The 22,004-nt window shown below is 53.3% G+C and overlaps 1 protein-coding gene across 1 annotated transcript in view; it reads right to left on the minus strand.

Annotated features, from left to right (window-relative positions):
• CFAP46 (cilia and flagella associated protein 46) overlaps positions 1-22,004 on the minus strand; it is a 147,014-nt gene that overhangs the window by 102,285 nt on the left and 22,725 nt on the right. Inside the window, exons 17-24 of the mRNA XM_011941989.1 lie at positions 20,629-20,762; positions 18,051-18,263; positions 17,660-17,825; positions 15,632-15,781; positions 14,854-14,961; positions 14,170-14,336; positions 4,656-4,787; positions 4,053-4,215 (exon numbers count right to left, since the gene is read on the minus strand). Of these exons, the coding sequence (XP_011797379.1) occupies positions 4,053-4,215; positions 4,656-4,787; positions 14,170-14,336; positions 14,854-14,961; positions 15,632-15,781; positions 17,660-17,825; positions 18,051-18,263; positions 20,629-20,762 (1,233 nt within the window). The remainder of the gene's footprint in view (positions 1-4,052; positions 4,216-4,655; positions 4,788-14,169; positions 14,337-14,853; positions 14,962-15,631; positions 15,782-17,659; positions 17,826-18,050; positions 18,264-20,628; positions 20,763-22,004) is intronic.

Below are 22,004 nucleotides of genomic sequence, written 5' to 3' on the forward strand. Positions count from 1 at the left end.
GGCAAGCCTTTAGCTAACTGACAAAAAAAAAAAAGGAAGACTAGTCAAATAACTAAAATAAGTAATGCAAGTGGAGACATTACTACCGACCTCAGGGAGATAAAAAGGATTATAAGAAAATCCTATGAATATTTGCACACCAACAAATTAGATAATCTAGAAAAATGAACAAATCCCTCCAAACACACCCAGACTGACTCAGGAAGAAACAGAAAATCTCAACAGACTTATAATAAGAGATTAAATTAGTAATCAAAAGCCTCTTAATAAAGAAAAATCCTGGACTAGATGGCTTCATCAGTGACTCCCATCAAACATTTAAAGAAGCATTAGCAACAATCCTTATTAACTCTTCAAAAATGTAAAGACAAAGAAACACTCCTGGGTTCACTCTATGAGGCCAGCATTACTCTGCTATCAAATCCAGATAAACACATCACCAGAAAAGAAAGTTACAGACCAATATCCCTTATGAATATAGGTGCAAAAATCCTCCCCAAAAGATTAGCAAACAAAATCCAACAGCATATTAGAAAGATGACTCATAATGACCAAGTGGGATTTGTGAGGAGTGCAAGGGCAGCTCACAGTGGGCAGATCTGTCAGCGTGATGCACAGTATTCAGCATTAACAGAGCAAAGGAGAAAAACCACGTGACCAGCTCAACGGATGGAGAAAAGGCATCTGGCAAGACCCAACACTATTTTAGGACAAAAAACTCTCAGAAAACTAGACATAGAAAATTCCTCAACATGATGAAGGGTCCTTATGGAAAAACCAACAGCTCACGTCACATGCAATGGTGAGGCTGAAGCTCTCTCACTAAGACCAGGAACAAGACAAGGTCACTGCTTCCACTGCTGCTACTCCACTAGAGGCTCAGACCAGAGCTACTGGACAACAAGAAAGAACATGGTGAGAAGGCAGCCAGACTGTGTGTGCTACATCGGAAAAGAAGAGGTGAAACTATCTCTATTCACACATGACATGATCCTAGGCAGAGAAAATTCTTACAAATCCACAAGAAAGCTATTAGAGTCAATTAATGAATTCAGAAAAGTTGCAGGGCACAAGATCAACACACAACAATCAGCTGTGTTTTATTCATCAGGAATGAAAACTCCAAAAAGGAAATTAGGAAGAAAGTTCTACAGACTGAGTTGTGTGCCCCCAAAATTCATATCCCGAGACTCTAACCCCTACTGTGGTGGTATTTGGAGACAGGGCCTCTGGGAGGTAACCGAGGTTAGATAAGGTCACGAGAGTGGGGTCCTCATGATAAAGTTAGTACACTTTAAGAAAAGACACCAGAGAGCTTGCTCTCTCCTTCTGTGTGCCACATGAAGGCATGGTGAGAAGGCAGCCAGGCTCTGTGTGCCATGAGACACGGTGAGAAGGCAGCCAGGCTCTGTGTGTGCCACATGAAGACACGGTGAGAAGGCAGCCAGGCACTGATGGCCAGCAAGATGTTCCTCACCAGAACCCAGCCACGCTGGCTCCCCGATCTCAGACTTCCAGGTCCAGACTTTGAGAAATAAATTAAGCCATCCAGTCTATGGTATTTTGTTATGGCAGCCCAAGCTAAGACAGAAAGCATTCCTGTTTATAACAGCACCTTAAAAAATTACTTAGTAATAAATCTAACTAAAGAGGTGAAAGACTTGTATGCTAAAAACTATAAAAGGTTGCTGAAATAAATTAAAGATCTAAATAAATGAAAAGATAGCCCATGTTCATGGATAGGAAGCCTTAACATTGTTAAAATGTCAATGCTACCCAAAGCAGTATTCAACACAATCTCTATGGGTTCCAATAGTCTTTTTTAAAAATATATAATTTTAAAAAATGATCCTCACATTCATATGGAATTAAAAAACTGATCCTCAAATTCATATGGAATTGCAAGGGGTCCCAAAGAGCTAAAACAATCTTGAAAAACAACAAAGTTAGAGGACCCATGCTTCCCAACTTGGAAACATATTACAAAGCTACAGTGACTCAAACAGCATAGTATTGGCAAAATAATACCATATAGGCCAGTGAAATAGAATAGAGAGCCCCAAAATAAACGCTTGCATTTCTGGTCAAACTATTTTCAGCAACAGTGCCAAGACCATTCACTAGGGAAAGCACAGTCTCTTCAAGTGGTGCTGGAAAAACTGGATATCCACATGCAAAAGAATGATGTTGAACATTTATCTAATACCATATGCAAAAATTAACTCAAACAAAGATCTAAACTTAAGAGCTAAAGGTACAAAATTCTCAGAAGAAAATAATGGAGAAAATCCTCATGGTATTGGATGTAGCAATGACCAGGGATATGACACCAAAGATACAGGCAACAAAAGAAAAAAATAGATAAATTGGACCTCTTAAAAATTAGGAACATTTGTGCATCAAATGGCATGATCAAATGAGTGAAGTTAACCCAGAGAATGGGAGAAAATACTTGCAAATCAGGTATCTGCTAAGGGATTAACATCCAGGCTCCGTCCTGAGGCTCTCTGGCCATGAATCTCCGTCTGTTATGGCCCTCACCATCTGCAGGCCCTCGCTTCACAGGGCCCTGCAAGACACTGCAGGTTTGTAGGAACCACATATCTGGGTCAGCCAGGATTCTTGGTCACAAGTAGTAAAAATCTACTCTGGTCTTCCTGGGCAGCCAGAAAATGTGCTGGGCAGCGCCAGTGGGAGGCTAAGCCCTGGGGCCAGGAAGCTGCATCTTGCCCACAGGATGGCCACATGTGGGTTGGCAGGTTGGCAGGTTGGCAGGCCAGGTGGAGCAGCCTTGGCTTGCCTCTGTACTCTCCAGTCTGGCTCCAGAGGCAGTTCTGCAGAGCTCAGACCCAGGCTTCCTGGGGGAGCCAGTCCAGGAGGGTCCCTTTGCCTAGACCGCACTGGATGAGGAGGCACTCCCCCGGAGGAGGCCAGCATAGGGAGAGGCTGGGGTGGGCTGGACAGCCCAGGGGCCCCAATACAGCCTTTTCAAAGTCAGGCCAAGAAGCTGCCTTGGGCATGCACCTGAGGATCTGCGCAGTGGCTTCTGTGGCGGCGCCCACTGCCTGTGCCTGCTGTCTTGTGCCCCACTCCCCTGTCCTCCTCCTCCCACTGGAGCTTTGGGTTATGCAGCTCTGCTCTTCTTAGAAGGGCTCCGTTTTGTGGGTTCTCTGTGGCTGACTCCTGATTCCCGGTTACAGCTGAGGCCAGAAGAGAGCTCAGAGTGGGCTGGACTGGCTCAGCCCTGGTCTAAAGACTGACCCTAACCCGAGAGTCTCAGCCTCTTCCCAGGAAGCGGGGTTGCCTCCCCATCTCCCAGCAGGGAGCTGTGTCCACAGACCTGTGAGCCAGGAGCACAAAGCCTTCACCAACTCCAGAGCCTACTCAGGAAGCCCAGTCCACAAGGCCGAGGCTTGTCCTGCCAGTCTGTGCCCAGGGAGAAGCTGGCCAGGCTCCCGCTCTTGGGGAGAGGCCTGCAGGACCACTGCAGGACCCATGCCCAGCCTCCCTCCAACAACCCTAGAAGGAGGTACACTCTTGGATCCACATGGCCCCTCTCCTGCAACCGTCCTCCCTGGGTTGCCCCATCCCCTGGGCCTTGGGGGCTCCGCTCCCTACCACCCTACTCTGCCTTAAGCCTCCAGAGGCACCTGTGGCTCAGCCCCTGCCCCCTGCCCTGCCCTCTGCTTGCCGTTCTTCAGGGCCACCGTCTCTCACAGCAGGTGGGGCCTGTCCTCCCTGCCTAGAATCCAAGCCGCTTAAGGAAGGGACTGTGCTGGCCTCGCTCTCTACTCACTGCTGTGTGTCTCCAGTTCTGAGAGCCCCTCGGTGCATGTATGCTGCTAGGGGAGGTCAGGGCTGAGCACTGAGTCCAGCAGGGGGCCCCGCAGTCTTGGCACTTGGGGACCCCCCTTAACCCCCTCCCCTCCTCGGCTGGTGCTGGTGCACCCTCTGGGAGGCCTGTGGGGTCTTTGGGAGCCTCTCCAGTCCTTTCTGGAAGACCCACTAGAGGCCTCAGTGGGAGTCAGGAGACCCCTCCAGGGCTGGCGCACCTGCTTTCTGGCCTCTGTCTTGTTGATGATGCCGATGATCCTCTTCAGGGCACCCTTGGCCTTCTTCCTGTAGACGGCTGAGGACAGGAGCGGGAGCCAGGCGTTCCAGTAGTGCCGTGCGGCCAGCATTACCAGGGTGCTGCTGCCCGCGATGCCTCCAAACCTGAAAGAGGGCAGGTCATGACACGGCGGCTCCACCTGGGCCCACCTGGAGCTGCTGGACCAGGAGGGACAGGAAGGTCGGGCGCCCAGGGCCCATCCATGCGCTTGCTCCCTTCCGGGCATGTGGCTTGCTCAGGCGTCCCTGCTGCATCCTCTCCAGCGGGCCTTTCTGGGCAGCGCAGGGTCAGACCCCCGCCAAGGTCAGGCTGTAGAAGCCCAGGCAGGTACAAGGGCAAGAGGGGCCACCGCACCTCCTTGAAGACTGTGCCCTGAACTGGCCACACTGTCCACCTCGCTCTCGCTGGCAGGAGCCCTCGCTGGCAGGAGCCCTCCCTTGGGCCCACAGAACAGACCACAGCCTTGGTGAGCACAGGGGTCTGGCACAGCAGGGGAGGGACAGAGCCCCCACAGCACCACCCCAGCCCGTTCAGAGCCATGCACCTGGCGCTCTCCGTGAAGGCCTTGGCTGCCACCAGCCGCAGCTGCTTCCGGCCCTTCAGGTTCTCCATGATGCTCCTGCCCTGGATGCCCGTGGCCGTGCACAGCATCTCTGCCACCAGCCGGGACTCCTCACTGCAGGACACAGGGCCAGTGAGGAGGGAGACCACTGTGGCCCACCTTGGGTCCTCCCTCCCTGGGTCACGGTCACTGACCTGTGGACTGCACAGGTGGTATTCTAAGACGGGCACCTCCTGGTCCATGAGCACATGTGCACAGGGCTCCACCCTCCCCAAATCTAAGCCAGCCTCAGGGAGTCGCCAGACTGCAGGGATGCAAGGCCCTGGTCTTCTGAGGCCTGGAGTGCCCACGTGTGGCCTGGGCGCTAGAGACAGCTGCCCTGGGAATGCTCTCAACCACGGAGCTGGCAGCCACGTGGCAAGGGTGGGAGTGGGCTGTGGGGACATCCAGCCAGTGGACCCTCAAGACTGTCGCCCCAGCTGACTCTCACAGTAACCTTATGAGAGACCCCAACTCAAAACTAACTGGCTGTGTCCAGTCAGTCCCCAGAACCATGGGGCAGAATCATTAACTGTTTTTTTAATGACCAATCTTTAGAGGGGCTTGTGCAGCAACAGATCCACAGAACCAGCCCTTTTTGGGGCCTCTCCCCTCTACGGGGCCTGCTGCCCAGGCCCACATGGAAGTCTGGCCTCAGAAGGTCCATTCTGCACCCAGAGCTTGGCTGGACGCACAGTCCTGGGCGTCAACAGCAGCATCAGTTCCATGGCTCCTCATCCCTGGACATTCGCTGCTCCAGTGCTGCCGTGGCTGGGGCTGCAACACCACACACACTAAGGCAGGATTCCCGCCATGGACGGGGAGCACACCCTTGCAGCTCAGCTCAGAGGAGGCACCGGATTTATTCTCTGAGAAAGATGCTGGTTCACGGGTATACTCCCTTCATGGACCAGGGTCCCAGAGCCAGGGACCTGCTTGCAGGAGCAGACAGCTGTTTCTGCCCCTCTGTCCCAAAGGAGTCAAAAGAGGAAGGCGCTGCCTGTTGGCCTGCATGGACCTGTAGTGCCCAAAGCAAGCCGGTGGTGTGAAGCTGAAACCACCTTCTAAGGCGGACACGGCGACCTAGACAGGGCAGGAAGGAGGGTTCCGTTTCCTGGGTACTGCCGTCCTAAACATTTTGATCTGTGTTATGCAGTTGTTGAGTGTTCCATAAACGCCAGTGAGTGAGGTCTGCTCCTTCCGTCTGTAGCCTCAGTGACTTCCCCTCTACTTTGCTCTGTCAGCTGCTGAAAGAGGAATGTTAAAATCTACAGCTAGAACTGTAGATGGATCCATGTTTCACTTCCTGTATTTTCAAGCTCTGCTATCAGGTGAACACACATTTAGCATTTTTATGTCTTCTTGAAGATTTAATCCTTTATGATGAGGAAGGTCTCCCTCGGACAGTGTGCCTGGGCCGTTTAACTGCCACACCAGCTTTCTCATGGTTGGCGTTTGCACAGTGCCTCTCTCCCGCCTTTTTACCTTTAATCTGTGTCTTTACATTTGAAGAGGGTCTCCTGCACATAGGTGATCATTGGGTCTTGCTCCTATGTTCTGTGAGATAAACTGCATTTTAACTGCAGTGTTGGTTAATTTACATTTAATGGAATGACTGTTATGGCCAGGGTCAAATCCACCATTTGCTCCCTGTTTTCCTTTTCACTTACATGTTCTTTGTTCCTTTCCTTCCTTTTTTTGCATGAACTATTTTTAGTATCCCGATTCATATCCTCTATTAGATTTTTCATTATATCTCTTTGCTTTATTCCATTTCTTAGCACTTGCTCTGGGGATTGCAGTATGCATCCTTCACCACCCGTGTCTACCTCACCCGAGTCCTCCTCCACGTCACGTGCGGCAGGAGGGCCCTCGGAATCGCTGCCTCTCAGCCCGTCCCACGTGTTTCCACTGCCCTGCATCTTGCCTCTATATTTATGAAAAATCCCACAATAGGATCTTATTTTTGCTTTAAAAGGTCAAGTGTTTCTTGACGAATTTAAGAACTGAAAGGGAAAAAAGTCTTTCATGTTCACCCCCAAATTTACCATTTTTGGTGTTTTTCATCTCCTCTAGCATGTCCTCTTCTAAGGATTGGCTGGGAATGGATCCTCTTAGCTTTTATTAATCTTAAAATGTCTTGATTCTGTCTTCATTTGTGAGGACTATTGCTGGTGGATATAAAATTCTAGATTGACAGGTTTTCTTTTTCAACACTTAAAAACCGTCACCCTTTGTATTCTGGTTTGCATTGTTTCTGATGAGAAGCCAGCAGCAATTCTTGCCCTGGTTTTCCTGTATGCACAAATCCACCCCCACGCTAACGTCTTTCCAGGATCTTCTCCCGCTCTTTGGTCTTCAGCAAAGTGACTGCAATTCCCCCAGATGGAGCCAGCTGTGGTTTTCTTTGCATTTATCCCGCTTGGGGTTCCTTGAAAGTCTTGGATCTCCAGGTTGATATTTTTAATTCAACTTGTAAAATTTTCAGCCATTATGTTTTCAAATGTGTATATTTCGGCCTCCCCCTGCTGCCTCTGTCTTCCTGAGACTCCAGTTCCACTCAGGTTAGACCCCCTGCTATGGCACCCCTGGTCACAGAGTGAAAGCTCTATGGCCCCACTGGTCGCAGACGGAAAGCTGTGTTCATTTAGTTTCTCCGTTTTTCTCCTTGTGCTTTGGTTTTCAGAGTCTGCTGGCCTGGATTCGAAGGTACTGATCATTCTTCAGTGTCCAGCCTGATGATACGCTCTTCCAATGGCATGTCCATTTCAGACACTTTGTTTTTCATTTCTAGGAATTCCATTCAGTTATTTTATTATAGGTTCCATTCTTTATTGAAATTCCTGTCTGTACACTAGTTATTTCCATTGAAAATCTGCAATTATATTGACAGCAGCTATTTCCGGCTCCTTGTCTGCTCATGGCCACATACACCACAGCTGGGTCCGTTGGCTGTTTTTCTCCTCCTGGTTATGAGTCACATTTTCTCGCTTTTGTGCACATCTAGTAATTTCCTACTTTGTGCTGGACATTGTGAGGGCTCTGCTGCTGAAAGTGTGGATTGTGTCAACTTCCTTTAAAGAGTGTTGGGTTTAGTTCTGACAGGCAGTTAATTACTGGTGGCTCAGCTTCATCCTACTGCGACGCGGTTTAGGCTTTGTTGGGGCAAGTCTGCACTCACCCCACTGCTAAGCTGTGTCTTTCTGAAAGCCTGGAGTTCAGTGAGGTACCCCCCGATGTGAGCTGGTCATAACTCCAACTTCTCTTAGCACAGGATGGCCTCTGGCATCTCGTCAGCTTACAGACCCCTCCATACCTGTTTCCTGCCAGGCCTGGAATCTAGTCCTGCACACACATCGTTTACCACCAGGCAGGCCACAGACTCATGGGTGGCTCCACAGAACGAGGGCCCTGCCCCACCTGCCCACGTCACGTCCTAGACACCTCAGTTGCTGCAGCCCCAGGCCCTGGCCGGTTTCTCCCCACGACTCTTCCATCCGAGGCCCACGCCCCAGGCTGCCGCGTGGGAAGCTCCCTGACGCAGAATGCAGAGCCCACTTCTGAAGTTTCCTTCTAGCAAGAATGGCTGCCTTGTACTGCCTGCTGTCCAACAGCTAAAAACAACGGTCTCATGTGTATATTTTCAAGTTTTACAGTTTTTCTTTTTCACAGCACAGGAGTATGATACCGACGATGCTTTCAAGGCCAGAACTAGGTGACTTTTAAATTTATATTAATAACATTAAATATAAATATACATAATATATAATATATAAATATATATAAAATCACTGTTGGTGATAACGTTAAATAAAAATGTTGAGCTGAGTTGGAAGGTCCAAATGACACTCTTAGACTATTGTTCTTTACGCATTTTGTGTGTATTTTAAGAATCTACATGAAATTTCTTATTAATATAAATTCCTTGACATTAATAGCATAAGTGTGAAACTGATTTGGTAACCACACATTCACAGTTGAGACTATGAACTGATTAGTAACTGTTCTACTTTTCACCAAGAATGGAAAGCCACTCTGCCATTACTGTAAAATGCTATCATAACAGCTACACTTTTCCGACAAATTCCATGCTAGGGTTTCTACACATACTTTTCAAAATGGAAAGAAATTAGGATGAAGAACTGAAATACGTGTAAACTTTTTAAAGTATCTCTTACAAAGGCTGGTCGTCTGCGGCATGTGGGCGTGGGTCCTGCTGGACTGGGGAAGGGCCTGTGGCTCTGACAGGGACGAGCGAGGCGACCACATCATCTCCTGCTGAGCAGCAGCCTGCGGGGCCTCTCCCGTCTCCTGCACCCAGGCTGCCTGCACCCAGGGCAGAGGGGCTCCTGCTGGGCGCAATGACACCAACTGCCACTAGAGGATAGCAACGGTCCACAAAGGACTTTCCAAAGTCCTCACATGGAAATCCAATTTTTTCAGTCTCACATGACCTCTCCTTTTCCCTGTTACCATATGTATAAATTTACAGCTTTAGCTAATTTAACAAAAAAATTGATTTTTAAGTTAATTTACACAGCAGTGGCAGGGCCAGGGCACCCAGCCCCAACATCCTCCTGTTGTGTGCCACTGTGCCCTCAACACTTGGGGAAGTAATGCTAACTCAGTTATGAGGAGGCTCTATGCAGCAGCACTGCGCACCACCACCTCTATGACGCTGTCTTTGTAGTTTATTTCTCTTAGAAATAATGTTTGTTCTGTACTGTTTGGAGACAGAGTCTCGCTGTGTCACCCAGGCTGGAGTGCAGTGGCACAATCAAGGCTTGCTGCAGCCTCGACCTACAGGCTGCTTACGAGGATGAATCAAGTTCGGCTCACTCAGACCCCCTGTAGCCCCTTCCAACTGACCTGTGTGGCCAGTGACCGCATGACACTTAATCCCCACCTATCACTTTGGCACCTACAATGTCATGCCAGCCTCTCATCTTCCGGTCCCCACCGTGACCCCGGTGACTCACCTTCCCGGCGAGGACCACAACACCCACACTTCCCTTAGCTCGTCCTTCCTGCTCTACCAGCCGATGTTACCTGCGCTTTTCCTTCACTTTTGTATTGCCAAAATCAATCCTTTCGTCAAAATGCTTCCTTCTTTGTCAACAAGTTAATCCTAAAAGTGGAATATCATGAGCACCATGTTTCTCACTGGAGAGTCTGACTGTAAATGACTTGGTTTCCCAGGCTCTCGCATTGGTGTGCCCCACTGAACTGTCGCCCGTCATGTGAGGGGCTCTGTTTCCCCGCCCTCCCCAGGGTCCTCCTGAGCCGCCCGACGCGGTCAGGCAGCTCTCTCTGCACAGCGTCCATCTGGGGACAGCTCTTGACTACTTTTCTTGGGTTGAATCTGTTATTTCTAGCATCCCACATATCTTTTTTTTTTTTTTTTTTTGGTTTACTTCCTTGTTTTTCTGGATCATATCCTCAAGAAACTTTCTAAAAATGGTGTATGGGAAGTATACTCTCTGGGTCCTTTTGTCTAAAATGGCTTATTTTCACCTGATATGTGACTGACAGTTTGGGTGAGCTCGAATTCGAGGCTGAAAACTACCTCCACTTGGAACGTTCTATTTTCTTTCTGCTTCAAGTGGTGGCTGCTGAGAAGGCTGGGGCAGTTCTATTTCCTGCTCCTCTGATCTCGGCCTGGTGTCAGTCAGAGACTTCCAGAGACACCTCTGATCCCAGCCTGGTGTCTCAGCATGTCCAGAGCCAGGCAGATGTATTTTCAGCCTCAGTACATCCAGGGCCCGAGGGGCCAGAGTGGGTGGCAGGCGTCTCCTGCTTATGCCTGAGCTGCAGGGCTGGGGACGCACCCCCGGCCCCACCTGCACAGGAAGGCCAGGGAGGGACATCAAAGCAGCCGAGTTTTTCTTTTGGAAGCAAACTGATTTGTATTACAGACTGCAGGGAAAACGTAACCTCTAGCTTCCGACAGAGGGATGCCAAAGAGGGGGGCCTGGCACGGAATCCTGTCCATATGGGTTTGGAAGAAAGATCATTCGCAATGAAAAGCCCCTCAATGTTGGCAGAAAACAGCGGGACTGGGCTCCACCCCAACTCTGCTCCAGCCCTTTGCTGCCACGCTCTCCCTCCAGCTCCCCTGGTGAACATGGGGCACCGCATGGCAGCGCCAGGCCAGCAGGGCAGGGTCCCAGATGCATGGTTCCTGGCAGGGCTCACAGCCTCCTGAGCACTCTCAGCCTCACCCCTGCCAAGGTGGTACTTACAGCCCATCGCCTGGGTTCAGTCCCAGCTCTGCCACTCACCCCAGCTGGGTGGCCTCAGGAGCAACTTGGCCTCTGCCTGCCCATTTCCTGCTCTAGAGCCTGGGAACAGTAGTGCCTGCCAACTGAGAAGAGTGAATGGGGGGCCTGGCGTGTGATGCCCCGTCCTGGGCACTGAGAAGAGTGAACGAGGGGCCTGGCACGTGATGACCTGTCCTGGGCACTGAGAATAGTGAATGGGGGCCTGGTACATGGTGCCCAGTCTTGAGCACTGGCCTGCTTGTGCCTCTGAGCACCCAGGAGACCCTGAACATGTGGAAGTTGCCAGCGTGAAAGGCATCTTGGCACGTTCCTACGTTGGCCTCGCATCCCCACGGGTGTGGCCAACACAGGCCCTGGAGCCATCCTGGTGGGCAAGGCCGTGGGAAGACAGGGCGTGGGCCTGGGGGGCTCCTTGGCTCTGGCAGGTGCGGCCCACACTGGCCATTTGGCCACAGAAAACATCTTTACAGCCTTTGGGTCAGCGGTTTCATCTTCCAGGATTATTAGACCCAGGAAATTGGCCAAAATGAACCTCCAGGGAAACAGCCTTTACCGCAGAAACATTACAACAGATGGAAACGGCCTCGTATTCAAAAACGGGGAGAAGATTAGGGACGATAATAATCGCTCAATTGGATGGAACACGATAAGCCACTAAAAGTGAGATCTGTGAAAATTAAAGAATGAGAATGTTCTGTTTCTGGCTATGCTGCCAACAGGGCCTGGCGGGACGGCCGACTCTGGAGGACCAGTGAGGGACCCGAGTCAGGGGCCATTTTCTTTTTTTCCTTTTTTTTTTTTTTTAAGATCAGATTTATTTGGAGAAAACAAAAAACCCACAACCCAAAGGATGGGATTTTACATCAAGACATCTCCCAGGTAATAAGTCTACAGATTACAAATCATTTTCATAGAAGATATGTTTGTACAAATTTTACATGTATTCAGGAGCGGGACATTAATCAATCCCCATTTCTATTTTAATAGGGGGGATCAGCTAGGGGAGAGGGAAAAATGGTTTTGGATATGACTATTTGGAAGGAGAGCAGACGTGAAGAGGACAAACCCTAGCTTCTCATTATCTATAATCAATGGCTTTTCCTTTCTGAAAAAAAAAAAAGACAACCTTTCAATCTTCAACACTCTTTAAAAGCCCACTTCTTAGCTACTGGCCAATCCACACCAATTATTTAAACTCACTTGATACACACCTTTGCCAGCTGGGTAAATTATATTCACTATGCCCACTGCTGCAGCACGCATAAACCCACACCCCTGCATGGCTGAACAGGGCCTAACCTAGGACTGACGGGAGACGGGCTTGCAAACCAAGATCAAGGTGTTGCTCTTCTGCTAGTACTGTCTTAGGTGTTGCTCTTCTGCTAGTACTGTCTACCAAGCTGATCCCGACTAAACCGCACATAAAAGCAGGCAAGTTTAGCTACTGTGTTGCAAGAGAAACCAGGACTTTGTTAAGTAGTTCTCTCCATTACCATTTATTCTCTCGAAGGAAGCTTTAAAAAAAAATAACAAAGAAAAACAACACATTGGTCTGGCCACCTCATGAATTCGACAAGCATTGGTGTGGCATTTCAGTGGAAAGGGAAACTTGGGGGGAAAAAACTCATCAAGGTTGTAAAAAAGGCTCCCAATTTAACTGTCCCTGTCCCCATGTACCCACCACCCAAGACCACCCATTATTCTAGAGCACTCTGATCTATCAAAGGGGTCAGAGCATCAGGAGCAGGCGAGGAGTGAGAACCAAAAGACACCAAGAAACCGATTTGCCTGAGAAAAGCAGCGATTCTCCCTTCCACAGCTCTCCACGGCTGAGAGAGAAAATGCCCAAGACATCGTCTGTGTCACTCAGAGACTGCTTTTTGGGAGGTTAAGAGTAGCACAAAGAACTTAAGGTAACGACAAGAGTCTAAATTTTTAATGTCAAGGTTTCAACAGGATGTGGATATATTCAAACTTTCAAAAAGGACAGTGTTTAGAAAGGGTAAAACTAGGACACAGAAAACACTGGGAATTACCACGACCCCGAAGTGCTTCCGGCTCCAGGAAATAACCATTCATGTGTTTGCTGGAGGTCACACGATTTTCCACTATTACCTGGTGCAAAATGACTCATCACTTCCCAAAAGCTTCTTTTCAAACCACGATTTTCCCATTTATTTTGGTCCAATGCAGTCCTATTCTTTATGGCCTATAGGGCCTATAGTCTCACTCCCAACTACCCCCCGGGGGGTTAAAATAATAATAATAATAATAATTCCCACTAGACTGGCCCCCAAAACTCAGAATTAAATAAGAGGAGGGGCTGGTAGCCTCCTGGAGACTAAAACAACTTGAAGCTAAATCTACCTTTCCAAGAGTGGAAAATTTATTCAGATAATATCTGAGAATTTATATATGCACAGGCCATTTTCTTTCATTGAAATTACCCTTATTTTCAAATTTAATTAGCGTGCATATCTGTCTATTCAAAATTATTTCAAAGCTGTATGTCATTAGAAATGGCAGCTTTCTACCTGCTGAATGTCCGTGTCCCCTCAGAACTCCGTTGCTGGGAGATCCTCACCCCGACAGTGATGTCTTGGGGTAGGCCTCTGAGGGGGGCTGGATCATGGGGATGGAGCCCTCACCAACAGGGTTAGTCCCTTATGAAAGGGACCCAGAGAGCCCCTGCCCCTTCCCGCATGCGAGGACACAGCAGGAGGCACCATCTGGGAGCCGGGAAGGGGCCCTCAGCAGACGCCGACTCTGCCACACCTCAACGGGACCTCCAGCCTCCGGAACTGTGAGCAGGAACCACCTGGGGTGGGAGCCCCCATCTGTGGCCCTTAGTCCCAGCCTCTGAAGGCTGAGGCCCCCCTTTCTGTGCCAACGAGGCACACGCGGCCAGCAGGCCACACCCCCTCCTGGGAGGCCCACGTGACTTCAGAATCCTTCCTGACCAGCTTTCCATGGGCCACTGCTGCCGTGTCCATGAGGGCCCAGGGCTGGCAGGAGGAGGCTGCCTGTGCACATGGCTGAGGCCCACAGGAAGCTTTCTGGACTGGGCCTGGGGACCTGGTGGGGCACTCACATGCACCCTGATCTGTGATTGCAGCCCAGGCCCGCGCTCCCTGCCCATTTTGGGGGAATTCGTCCAGTCGTGAGAGCTTACTTACGGCCCAAATATCTTCAGGTACTTGATGCCCATTTCCACAGCCCTGTGAGCACAGGCCATGGTGGTCTCATGGTCACGTGCCGCATAGGCGAAGTGGGTCAGCCGCGTCAGGGTCTGCAGCTCCACCAGGGGGTCCGACCAGTTGCACTCGGAAGCCATTTTCACCAACTTCCAGTGGGTGGCAAGAGAAGGGGCACCGTGTTAGCAACAACGACCTTCCAGCGGCCTGCAGCCCCACGGACCACGCAGCACATGTGATTCGAAACGGAGGCGTGGCCTGTGAAGGGCCACTGCACCACAGACCACAAAAGTTGAGCTACCACGTCCATGCCTGTGAGGGCCCCTGATGTTTTTGTACCTCCCACACCCCACAGGGAGTCCTGGACACGGGACTGGCATGTACAGCCCCTGGCTGCCCCTGTGCGGCTCAGGGTGGGGCGGGACACGGAGGGTCCGCTCAGACAGCGTTTGCCTCACACCAGGAGACGGGGACTCTCTGAACATAAAGCTGAAGGAAGTGCGTAGAGGGGGTGCAGCTCTGCTGGGAGGTGGAGGAGAGCGGGACAGAGTGGGGGTGAGCACGCACGATGAGGCTTGAGTTCCAGCCACCTTGGGCAACACCCTCAGACCCTCGGCGTCCTCGCCTCTGGGCCCCTGGCCTCCTGAGACCCCTGGGGATACCTACCTGGGCCAGGGAGGGGACAGTGAAGTCCATGAGGCCCAGCCCATTGCATGAGTACATTTCCAAGGCAACGAGGACTCTGGTCACCGAGCTGACATCCTCGCTGGTGCCCTGGTGGGAAGGATGCCCTGAGTGCATCGGCCCGAGGGTGCGGGGGGGTCTGGAACATGTGTGAATCGAACACCGCGAGGTATCAGTTTTATGGCAACAATCAGACCACGAAATTGGGAGTGTTTAGACCTTAGGCTGTGTTTCTAACTGTTATCTGCAGGTCACTTCTCATACAACAAGGAGCCCCAGGGCTGTGCGGCCCCATGTGTGCGGCAGCCTTGTCTGCTGGCTGGGGGATCCGCGAGGAGGGAAGGACCAGTGGCCCTGACACGGTGGCTGCCTGGGGCAGGCAGGTTGACGCCTGGAACCTCCCCATCTCCCTGGGCCCCACTCGGCCCTGGCTCCTGGCCAGGTTCCAAGGCCCCTCCTCCATCAGGCCTTCCAGGAGCTCATGGGGCCGGCCCTGGGCCCACTCCTTCTCGGGAGAGGGCAGCATCCCCCAGGCCCAGCAGCTCACAGACCCCGTGGACGGGTGGGCAGAGGCGGCCCCGCGCCGCACTCCAGGTCAGTCAGCGGCGGTGAGCTCAATGAGAAAAGGGAGTGCCCAGGCCATCCCTGGTGCCTCCATCTGGAGCCAAGTGGTCCTGGGGGCCCCACCACCCCCAGCTGTCTTGGATGTCTATGTCCACAGGGCCTCGGTCGGAGGCCAGATGCGGGCAGGGGCGCCCACCTGCTCCTCGGTGCCCAGCCGCGGCCCAATCTGCTGCTGCAGCAGCTGCTTGGCCTTGACCCAGGTGGCGATGAGCTGCTGCCGGGTGCTGGTGGGCACCGTCTCCTCGGGCGCACTCCCATTGGTCAGGCTCAGGGCAAACTCGCAGACCTAGGATGGACGTGTTCTTGGTCATGAAACCTGAATTCTAAACAGGGGACCTTGAGCCAAGATCCAAACCATTAAAAGATGGATGGACCCAGCTCCTGATCCAGCCCGTGAAACACATGAGACCTCAGGCCCCCCAGGGCTGCACCACAAACCCAGCAGACGAAGCCCCACCCCCAGGCGCCCCGCACCCACGGGGAGGCAGCTGCCACCCGGTCTCCGGTGCACCCCGGCCCTCTCACTCCTGAGCTGTCTTGGGAACACCTGCTCCTTGTAAAACATCTCAGTAGCACAGACACCTAGTGGGCAGCGTCCTTCCCCTCCCTCCCCCTCCATCCTTGCTTCTGGATAAACTTCCCAACACCGGTCAAGTTCCACACAGACACTCCATCGGAATGTGTTTGGGGAGCACTGACTCCCCTCTTCACCACCAGGCTCCCAGTCCAGGCACTGCCCAAGCCGGCTTCCTCACACTCTGCCATTCACTCCGTGCTCCCAGATTGCCAGGCCACTTCCCCTCAGCATCTGGATCCAGCCGTCATCACATCCAAGAGGGAAGCTGCTCTGCACCCCCAGCTACCTCCTGGGGCCCACAACAGGCTCAGCTGCACTCACAGCTGCCCGAGCTGCCCACGGTGCCCTCCCCTCCGCAGCCTCCAGCCTGATCCCTGCAGGTCCCTGGAGCCGGCCTCTCGTCCCTTCTCAGAAGAACGACCTGCACCTGATGCCACAGCCGGTGCTGCTGGCCGTCCTGGCCGGGTCACACTGACTGCCCAGGGCCAGCCGTCCCCACTGGGAGCTGGTAGCACCAGGGCCCTCTCTGGCTCTGGCCTAGCACAGCTGACCGTCAGTGCTGACCGTGAGCGCCGTGAGCGCCGTGCCGCAGGCTCCAGACTCTCTGGCCCACGGTTTTATCCATGGCCCAGAAAGGGTCATGCGGGATGAGCTTTCGCACAAAGTCTTCCTTCAAGGGTGGGGACAGCTCCCTCCCTGTGCCCCTGCGGGGACACTCAGGGCCTCCCTGCCCCGGCCCCACCGCAGGCTCCACACGCAGGCTCCATGAGGTTCCCACAGACTCCCCTGACTCTTTAGGAAACCGGCTTTCTCCCAGGTTCTCTGAGGCTCTTCTGAGTGAGAAACGGGCAATGTCTCCACACACACTTCGGCAACATCCATCAACGAGAACACTTTCTTTTCCCTTCCTTTTGGATTACAACAAAATCCAAATTCCATGGGATAAATGATCCGCCTGGGCCACCAGGATCGTCCCGCACACTGGGTCTGCTGCATTTTACTGGGTCTGCTGCATTTTACTGGGACGGCTGCATTTGTGGGTGATGCGGTCCCTGTTTCTCGCTGTTCCAATCTGCCATTTCTGGTTCTATTTCCTCCCCTCTCAGCCTGGAGCCCGCCCCGAGGGGAGGCCCACACCCACCCACAGGTCTTGCTTTCTTCTCTCCAGCCCTGGCTCTATTTCCCAGCAACTGGAGCCCCTGACATTTTACTTCCTAAATTGTTCTTACGTCTGTCACCTCCACTGGGGCAGTTTGCTCTCCCAGGACCTTTCCAGGAGCCTTCAGAAGCTCAGCCCCAGCCTCCAGCCTCAGGTCTGCAGGGCTCTGTCTCAGTGGGGTTGGCTGCCTCCCCGCTCTCTCCCTCCACTCCTGCCCCCTCACACACACACCTCTTTCTCTCTCTCTCTCCCCCCCTCCTTTCTCCTGTCTCTTCTTCTCTCTCTCTTCTCCTCTCTCCTCTCTCTCTTTTCTCCTCTCTCTTTTCCTCTCTCTCCTCTCGCTTCTCCTCTCTTCTCTCTCCTCTCCTCTCTCTGTTCACCTTTCTCTCTGCCCCCCCCCCCTACCCTCGGCACCATGGAGGTGCTACCTCCACCGCTGTTTTGATCTCGGAGGTGGCTCCTGCGTCCAGTGGGCTGTGAAACGCGTTTGGTCGCATGAATTTCCTGGACTTCTCAGCAGCCTGGACTGGAATCCAGCTGATGATCAGGCCTCGCGCCAAGGTGTTGCAGAGCGTCACCAGCATCACGGGGTCCCTGGGAGACACGCTTGTCAGAGGGAATCTTGGCCCCCGCAGGCCACACCCCAATCCCATGCACAGAGTCTTCAGGTCGCAGTAGGAGGCCTGAGATGCACGGGTGCCCACGACCCTCCTCTGCTGGGACGCAGAGGGCCACGGAGTGCAGCTGCCTGCCTTTGTTCCAGGGTCTCCTGAGGGAAGAAGCCCCTCCTTGCGTGACCGCAGCACCGCCCACACACACCCACTGTGGCCCGTGGCCTTGACGATGCTCAGCAGGTGGTCCAGGGCGTCCACCAGCTCCTTCTGCCGCCCGGCCAGGATCAGGTGGTGGTTGTGGTTCAGGACGTAGACCACGGCGTTCTGTACGATCCACGCCTCCTGGATCTCCTGTCCGATCTCCGCGGAGCGCAGCCAGTTATTCATGGCATACTGGGACAGACTCTCCACCCAGGTTCTGCAAAATGAGCACCGTCAAGCCCCGGGGCCAGGACCAGGACGGCTGCAGGGCCTGTCAGGAGCCAGGCTGCAGGCAGGAAGTGGGTGGGGGCGGGTGAGCGGGCGACCAAATTCCATCTGCATTCACAGCCGCCGCTCCTGCCACTGGCACTCCCACCTGGGCCCCGCCTCCCGTCCCAACAGCAGCGGCATTCCAGTCTCACAGGAGGGCCAACCTCATTGCAATCTGCGCTTTCTGAGGATCTAGGCTGCGCGCTCCTTGTGAGAATCAACTAATGCCTGATGATCTGAGGTGGAAACAGCTTCACCCCAGGACCAGCCCCTACCCAGCCAGTCCATGGAAAAACTGTCTCCCACAAAACCAGTCCCTGGGGCTAACACGGTTGGGGACGGCTGCCTAAGTGCGAAACAGTCTTTCCCCAGCCGCCCTCTCCAGAGAGTGTAGACTCTTCCTATGAGACTCCCTTGTTTCCGGAAGTCTGTGGAGCCCGGAAAGGGGCTCAGAAAGGGGCTCCTGGGGGGGCTGCATGGGGCGGAGACGCTCTGCCCCACCCCTCCACCCAGTCCCCCATAGCCTGCGTGCTCCACCTGAAGCACTGGGGCCCAGCCTGGTGCTCCCCATTCCCAGCGGCCCCCTCGTTCCAGTTTGTCCTCATCCTCCCTGGACACCTCCAACAGCCCCTGGCTGGTTCCCGTGGCCACGAGTGCTCACATCTGCCACGGGACTCCCGCTCACCTGCAAACCTCCGGCCCCCGGCCCGGGGCTGTGTCCAGCCACACTGCGCCCTGGCCCGGGGCCATGTCCAGCCACACTGCAGCTGCCTCGCGCCTCCTGGCCTTGCTCCACATTGCGAAGTGCCGCCCTCCCTCCTGCCCAAGCGAGCATCTTCCTCTTCCTCCCCACCTGAATTCCATGCAGGCTCTGCCCTTCCCCAGGGAGCCGTCACACGGAGCGCAGGGCAGTCAGCCTTCACTCAGCAGTGTGGGCGTGGACAGGGTCTGTCTGTCCCACTAGACCAGGCTGGGCAAACAGCATTTTGGGCTTTGCAAGCTCCATATAGTCTTCACTGTATATTTTTTCTATTTTGTTTTACAAATTTAAAAGTGTCAAAGCCACTCTCAGCTCACAGGCTACAAACGACTTGAGCCCTGATTTTCAGACCCTCCTCTGTCTATGAGCAGGCCCACCAGGAGTGCAGAGCCCTGCCCAGTCTTGGCCTTGGGATGCCTGGAAAGGCATCCGGAGCCCCTGCCTGAAATGACGGGGCTGTGAGGGCTGGGAGCCCGGGGCACAGAGCCCAGAGCTGCTGCAGGAGCTGGGATCCCAAGAGGCCAAGACAAAGGCCGCCTGCCGCCGCCATCACCGTTGCCGCTGCCTGACCGCCTCTTCCCGCCAAAGGGCTCGGCTGGGTGGCTCCAGGCCTGCACAGCAAGCAGGGACAGCTGACTTTCCTTCTGCCTCGTGTGACCGGCGAGGACAGGGGCGCTGTGCCCAGCTTCTGTTGCATGGATAGTTGGGACACCCAAGCTTACCACGTTCGTGTGCTTGACGCAGCTGCATCGGAGGGATAAATTCCTGTGTCCTACACATGGTAAGCAACTACAGTTTACGGGGATGCTGGGAGGGGGACACTGAACGTCCCCAACAGCGAGAAACAGCGCATGTCCAGCATGACGGATTCGCTAATTACCCAGATCTGATCACCACGTTACATGGATCAAAACGTCACTATGCACCCCAGAAACATTAAATTATTACTTGTCAATTAAAAAAAAGTTAAAAATACTTAATTTTAGATTAAAAATGGTAAAAACCATCACTGCTGGTAAAGCACTCCAATTTCATGATTGTTTCTGAACTTGGAGCCTCGTGTCGGCAAATCCTGTGAGATGTTCTGTACAAACTAATTTTTCTTATTGACACACAAGGAGTTTTCGGGGCCAAGGCAGTCCTTGATAGCTTTTCCCACAATAGGAGGGAGAGCAGAGCTTTTCCTCTGAGCAAATACAGAAGCTGCTCCTTCTATTTTCTGCCACGAAGACCACCTCCCCAGCAGCTGCCTTTCATGCATCATCAGAGGGACCGCCGAGAGTGAGCACGGTGGAAAAGACACTCGTGAACTTTTCCTCGTAGTAACAACAAATGACGCCCGGGGTCTTGCTAAAAACAAGTGAGGCCACATCACCCCGTTTCCTCCTTCATGGTCTCAATGTCATTTACGTGACAACGGACACTTCCCCGACACGAGAAGCCTGTGTCCTTACGAATGCGAAGGGTGTCCCTCCCTACGCCAGGCTGAGTGCAGGGCACCCTCTGACCCACGGCCCGGGCAGTGCTCAAGGCCACCGTCGCCTCTGCCCACCTGTATGTGATCCACTCGGCATTCGCCTCTGGGGGCTCGGGCACATAGCCGGCTGGGTGCTGGCTCAGGTCTTCTGGGGGGATGGCCCGGTCATTCAGCTCTACACCTTCTGACCGCAGCAAATGAACCGTGGCCTGCAAAACACACAAGCAGTGGGAGAGGGTGTGGGTGGAGCACGGGCCCAGCACCAGATGGGAAACACGCACGCCCTTCCCTCAGCTCTGATTTGAAAATGCCAAGCACAGGCTGGGAGACCCATCTGCTGCGCCCTTTCCAAGCTGGGCCTGCCCCGACAGCCACTCCAGGGACTAAAGCCAGTCCCTCGCAGACTTTCTCCACCCATCAGCACGAGGGTCAGGGAAGAGAAGGTCCTTCCAGAGCACCGCACAGCCCAGCGGCCCCGAAGGACCAACAGTGGCTTCCTGGTATCAGCAGACACCGGCCAGCATTTGCACCTCCTCTACATCATCATTACGTTTTAAATGCTTGAGGGGAAAGGGCTGCGCTGGCCTGTGGGGCGTGGACAAGCACGTGGCACAGCCCCGTGGCCTCTGCTGGCTCTGGTTCTGCCATCTGACCTCCGGCTCCCTGAGTAAAGGGGTCTGTGCTGCTTCTCACCCTGACCCCAGCTGAGCGCATGGGCCTGGCACTTGGGAGCCACTCAGCGGACATACTGCATAAATCGGCAGGTGCCCTGCCCTCTGAGGCTGATGGCCATGCACCCACTGAGCAAGTCCACAGACATCTAACCCAGAGTGGCTCTGAGAACTCTGAAGTCACACCGTGTCACAAAGGCCACGCTCATGTTGGCGCAGTGCGGTGACTGCGAGCTCAGACCCGAGGTCCCAGGGCTGGGTTTGGATCCTGCTCTGCCATTTCCACCTGCTGACTTTGGGCAGGGCGAGCCCGGGAGTCTCTGAGCCTGCGTGGGAGGAACAGGCCTGGCGGCTCCATGGCAGGGTCCCCGGACATCACACCACATTCAATGCACTTCTGCAGCAAATGCTGAGGTACCATCCCCCTGGGGAGTGGCGGTCGCCATGTGTCATCCACACAACTGCAGATTCACCACTCGGAAATGATTCTCCAGAGAAACTTACACCCATGCACATTTTGGGTTATATTTTTCTCCTAGAAAATCTCCCAAGAATCCAGGAAGTTTTCCCTCCCTCATATTCGTTTTGTTTGAAGCACAGAAGGTTCTATGATGATAAATATCTGCAGTGGGTTAACAGGCCATGTGGACACCAACGCCTGCCCTGCAGAGGGTTGTGCAGATGCAAGAAAGCAACCCTCCAATGCTGTGGCTCAGGGATGCACCTCAGCCCCGACAAACCCCACCTCCGCGACGCACCTCAGCCCCGACGAACCCCACC

This window comes from Colobus angolensis, unplaced genomic scaffold (genome assembly GCF_000951035.1).
Source record: "Colobus angolensis palliatus isolate OR3802 unplaced genomic scaffold, Cang.pa_1.0 Scaffold204, whole genome shotgun sequence".
In the NCBI taxonomy this organism is placed as follows: domain Eukaryota; kingdom Metazoa; phylum Chordata; class Mammalia; order Primates; family Cercopithecidae; genus Colobus; species Colobus angolensis.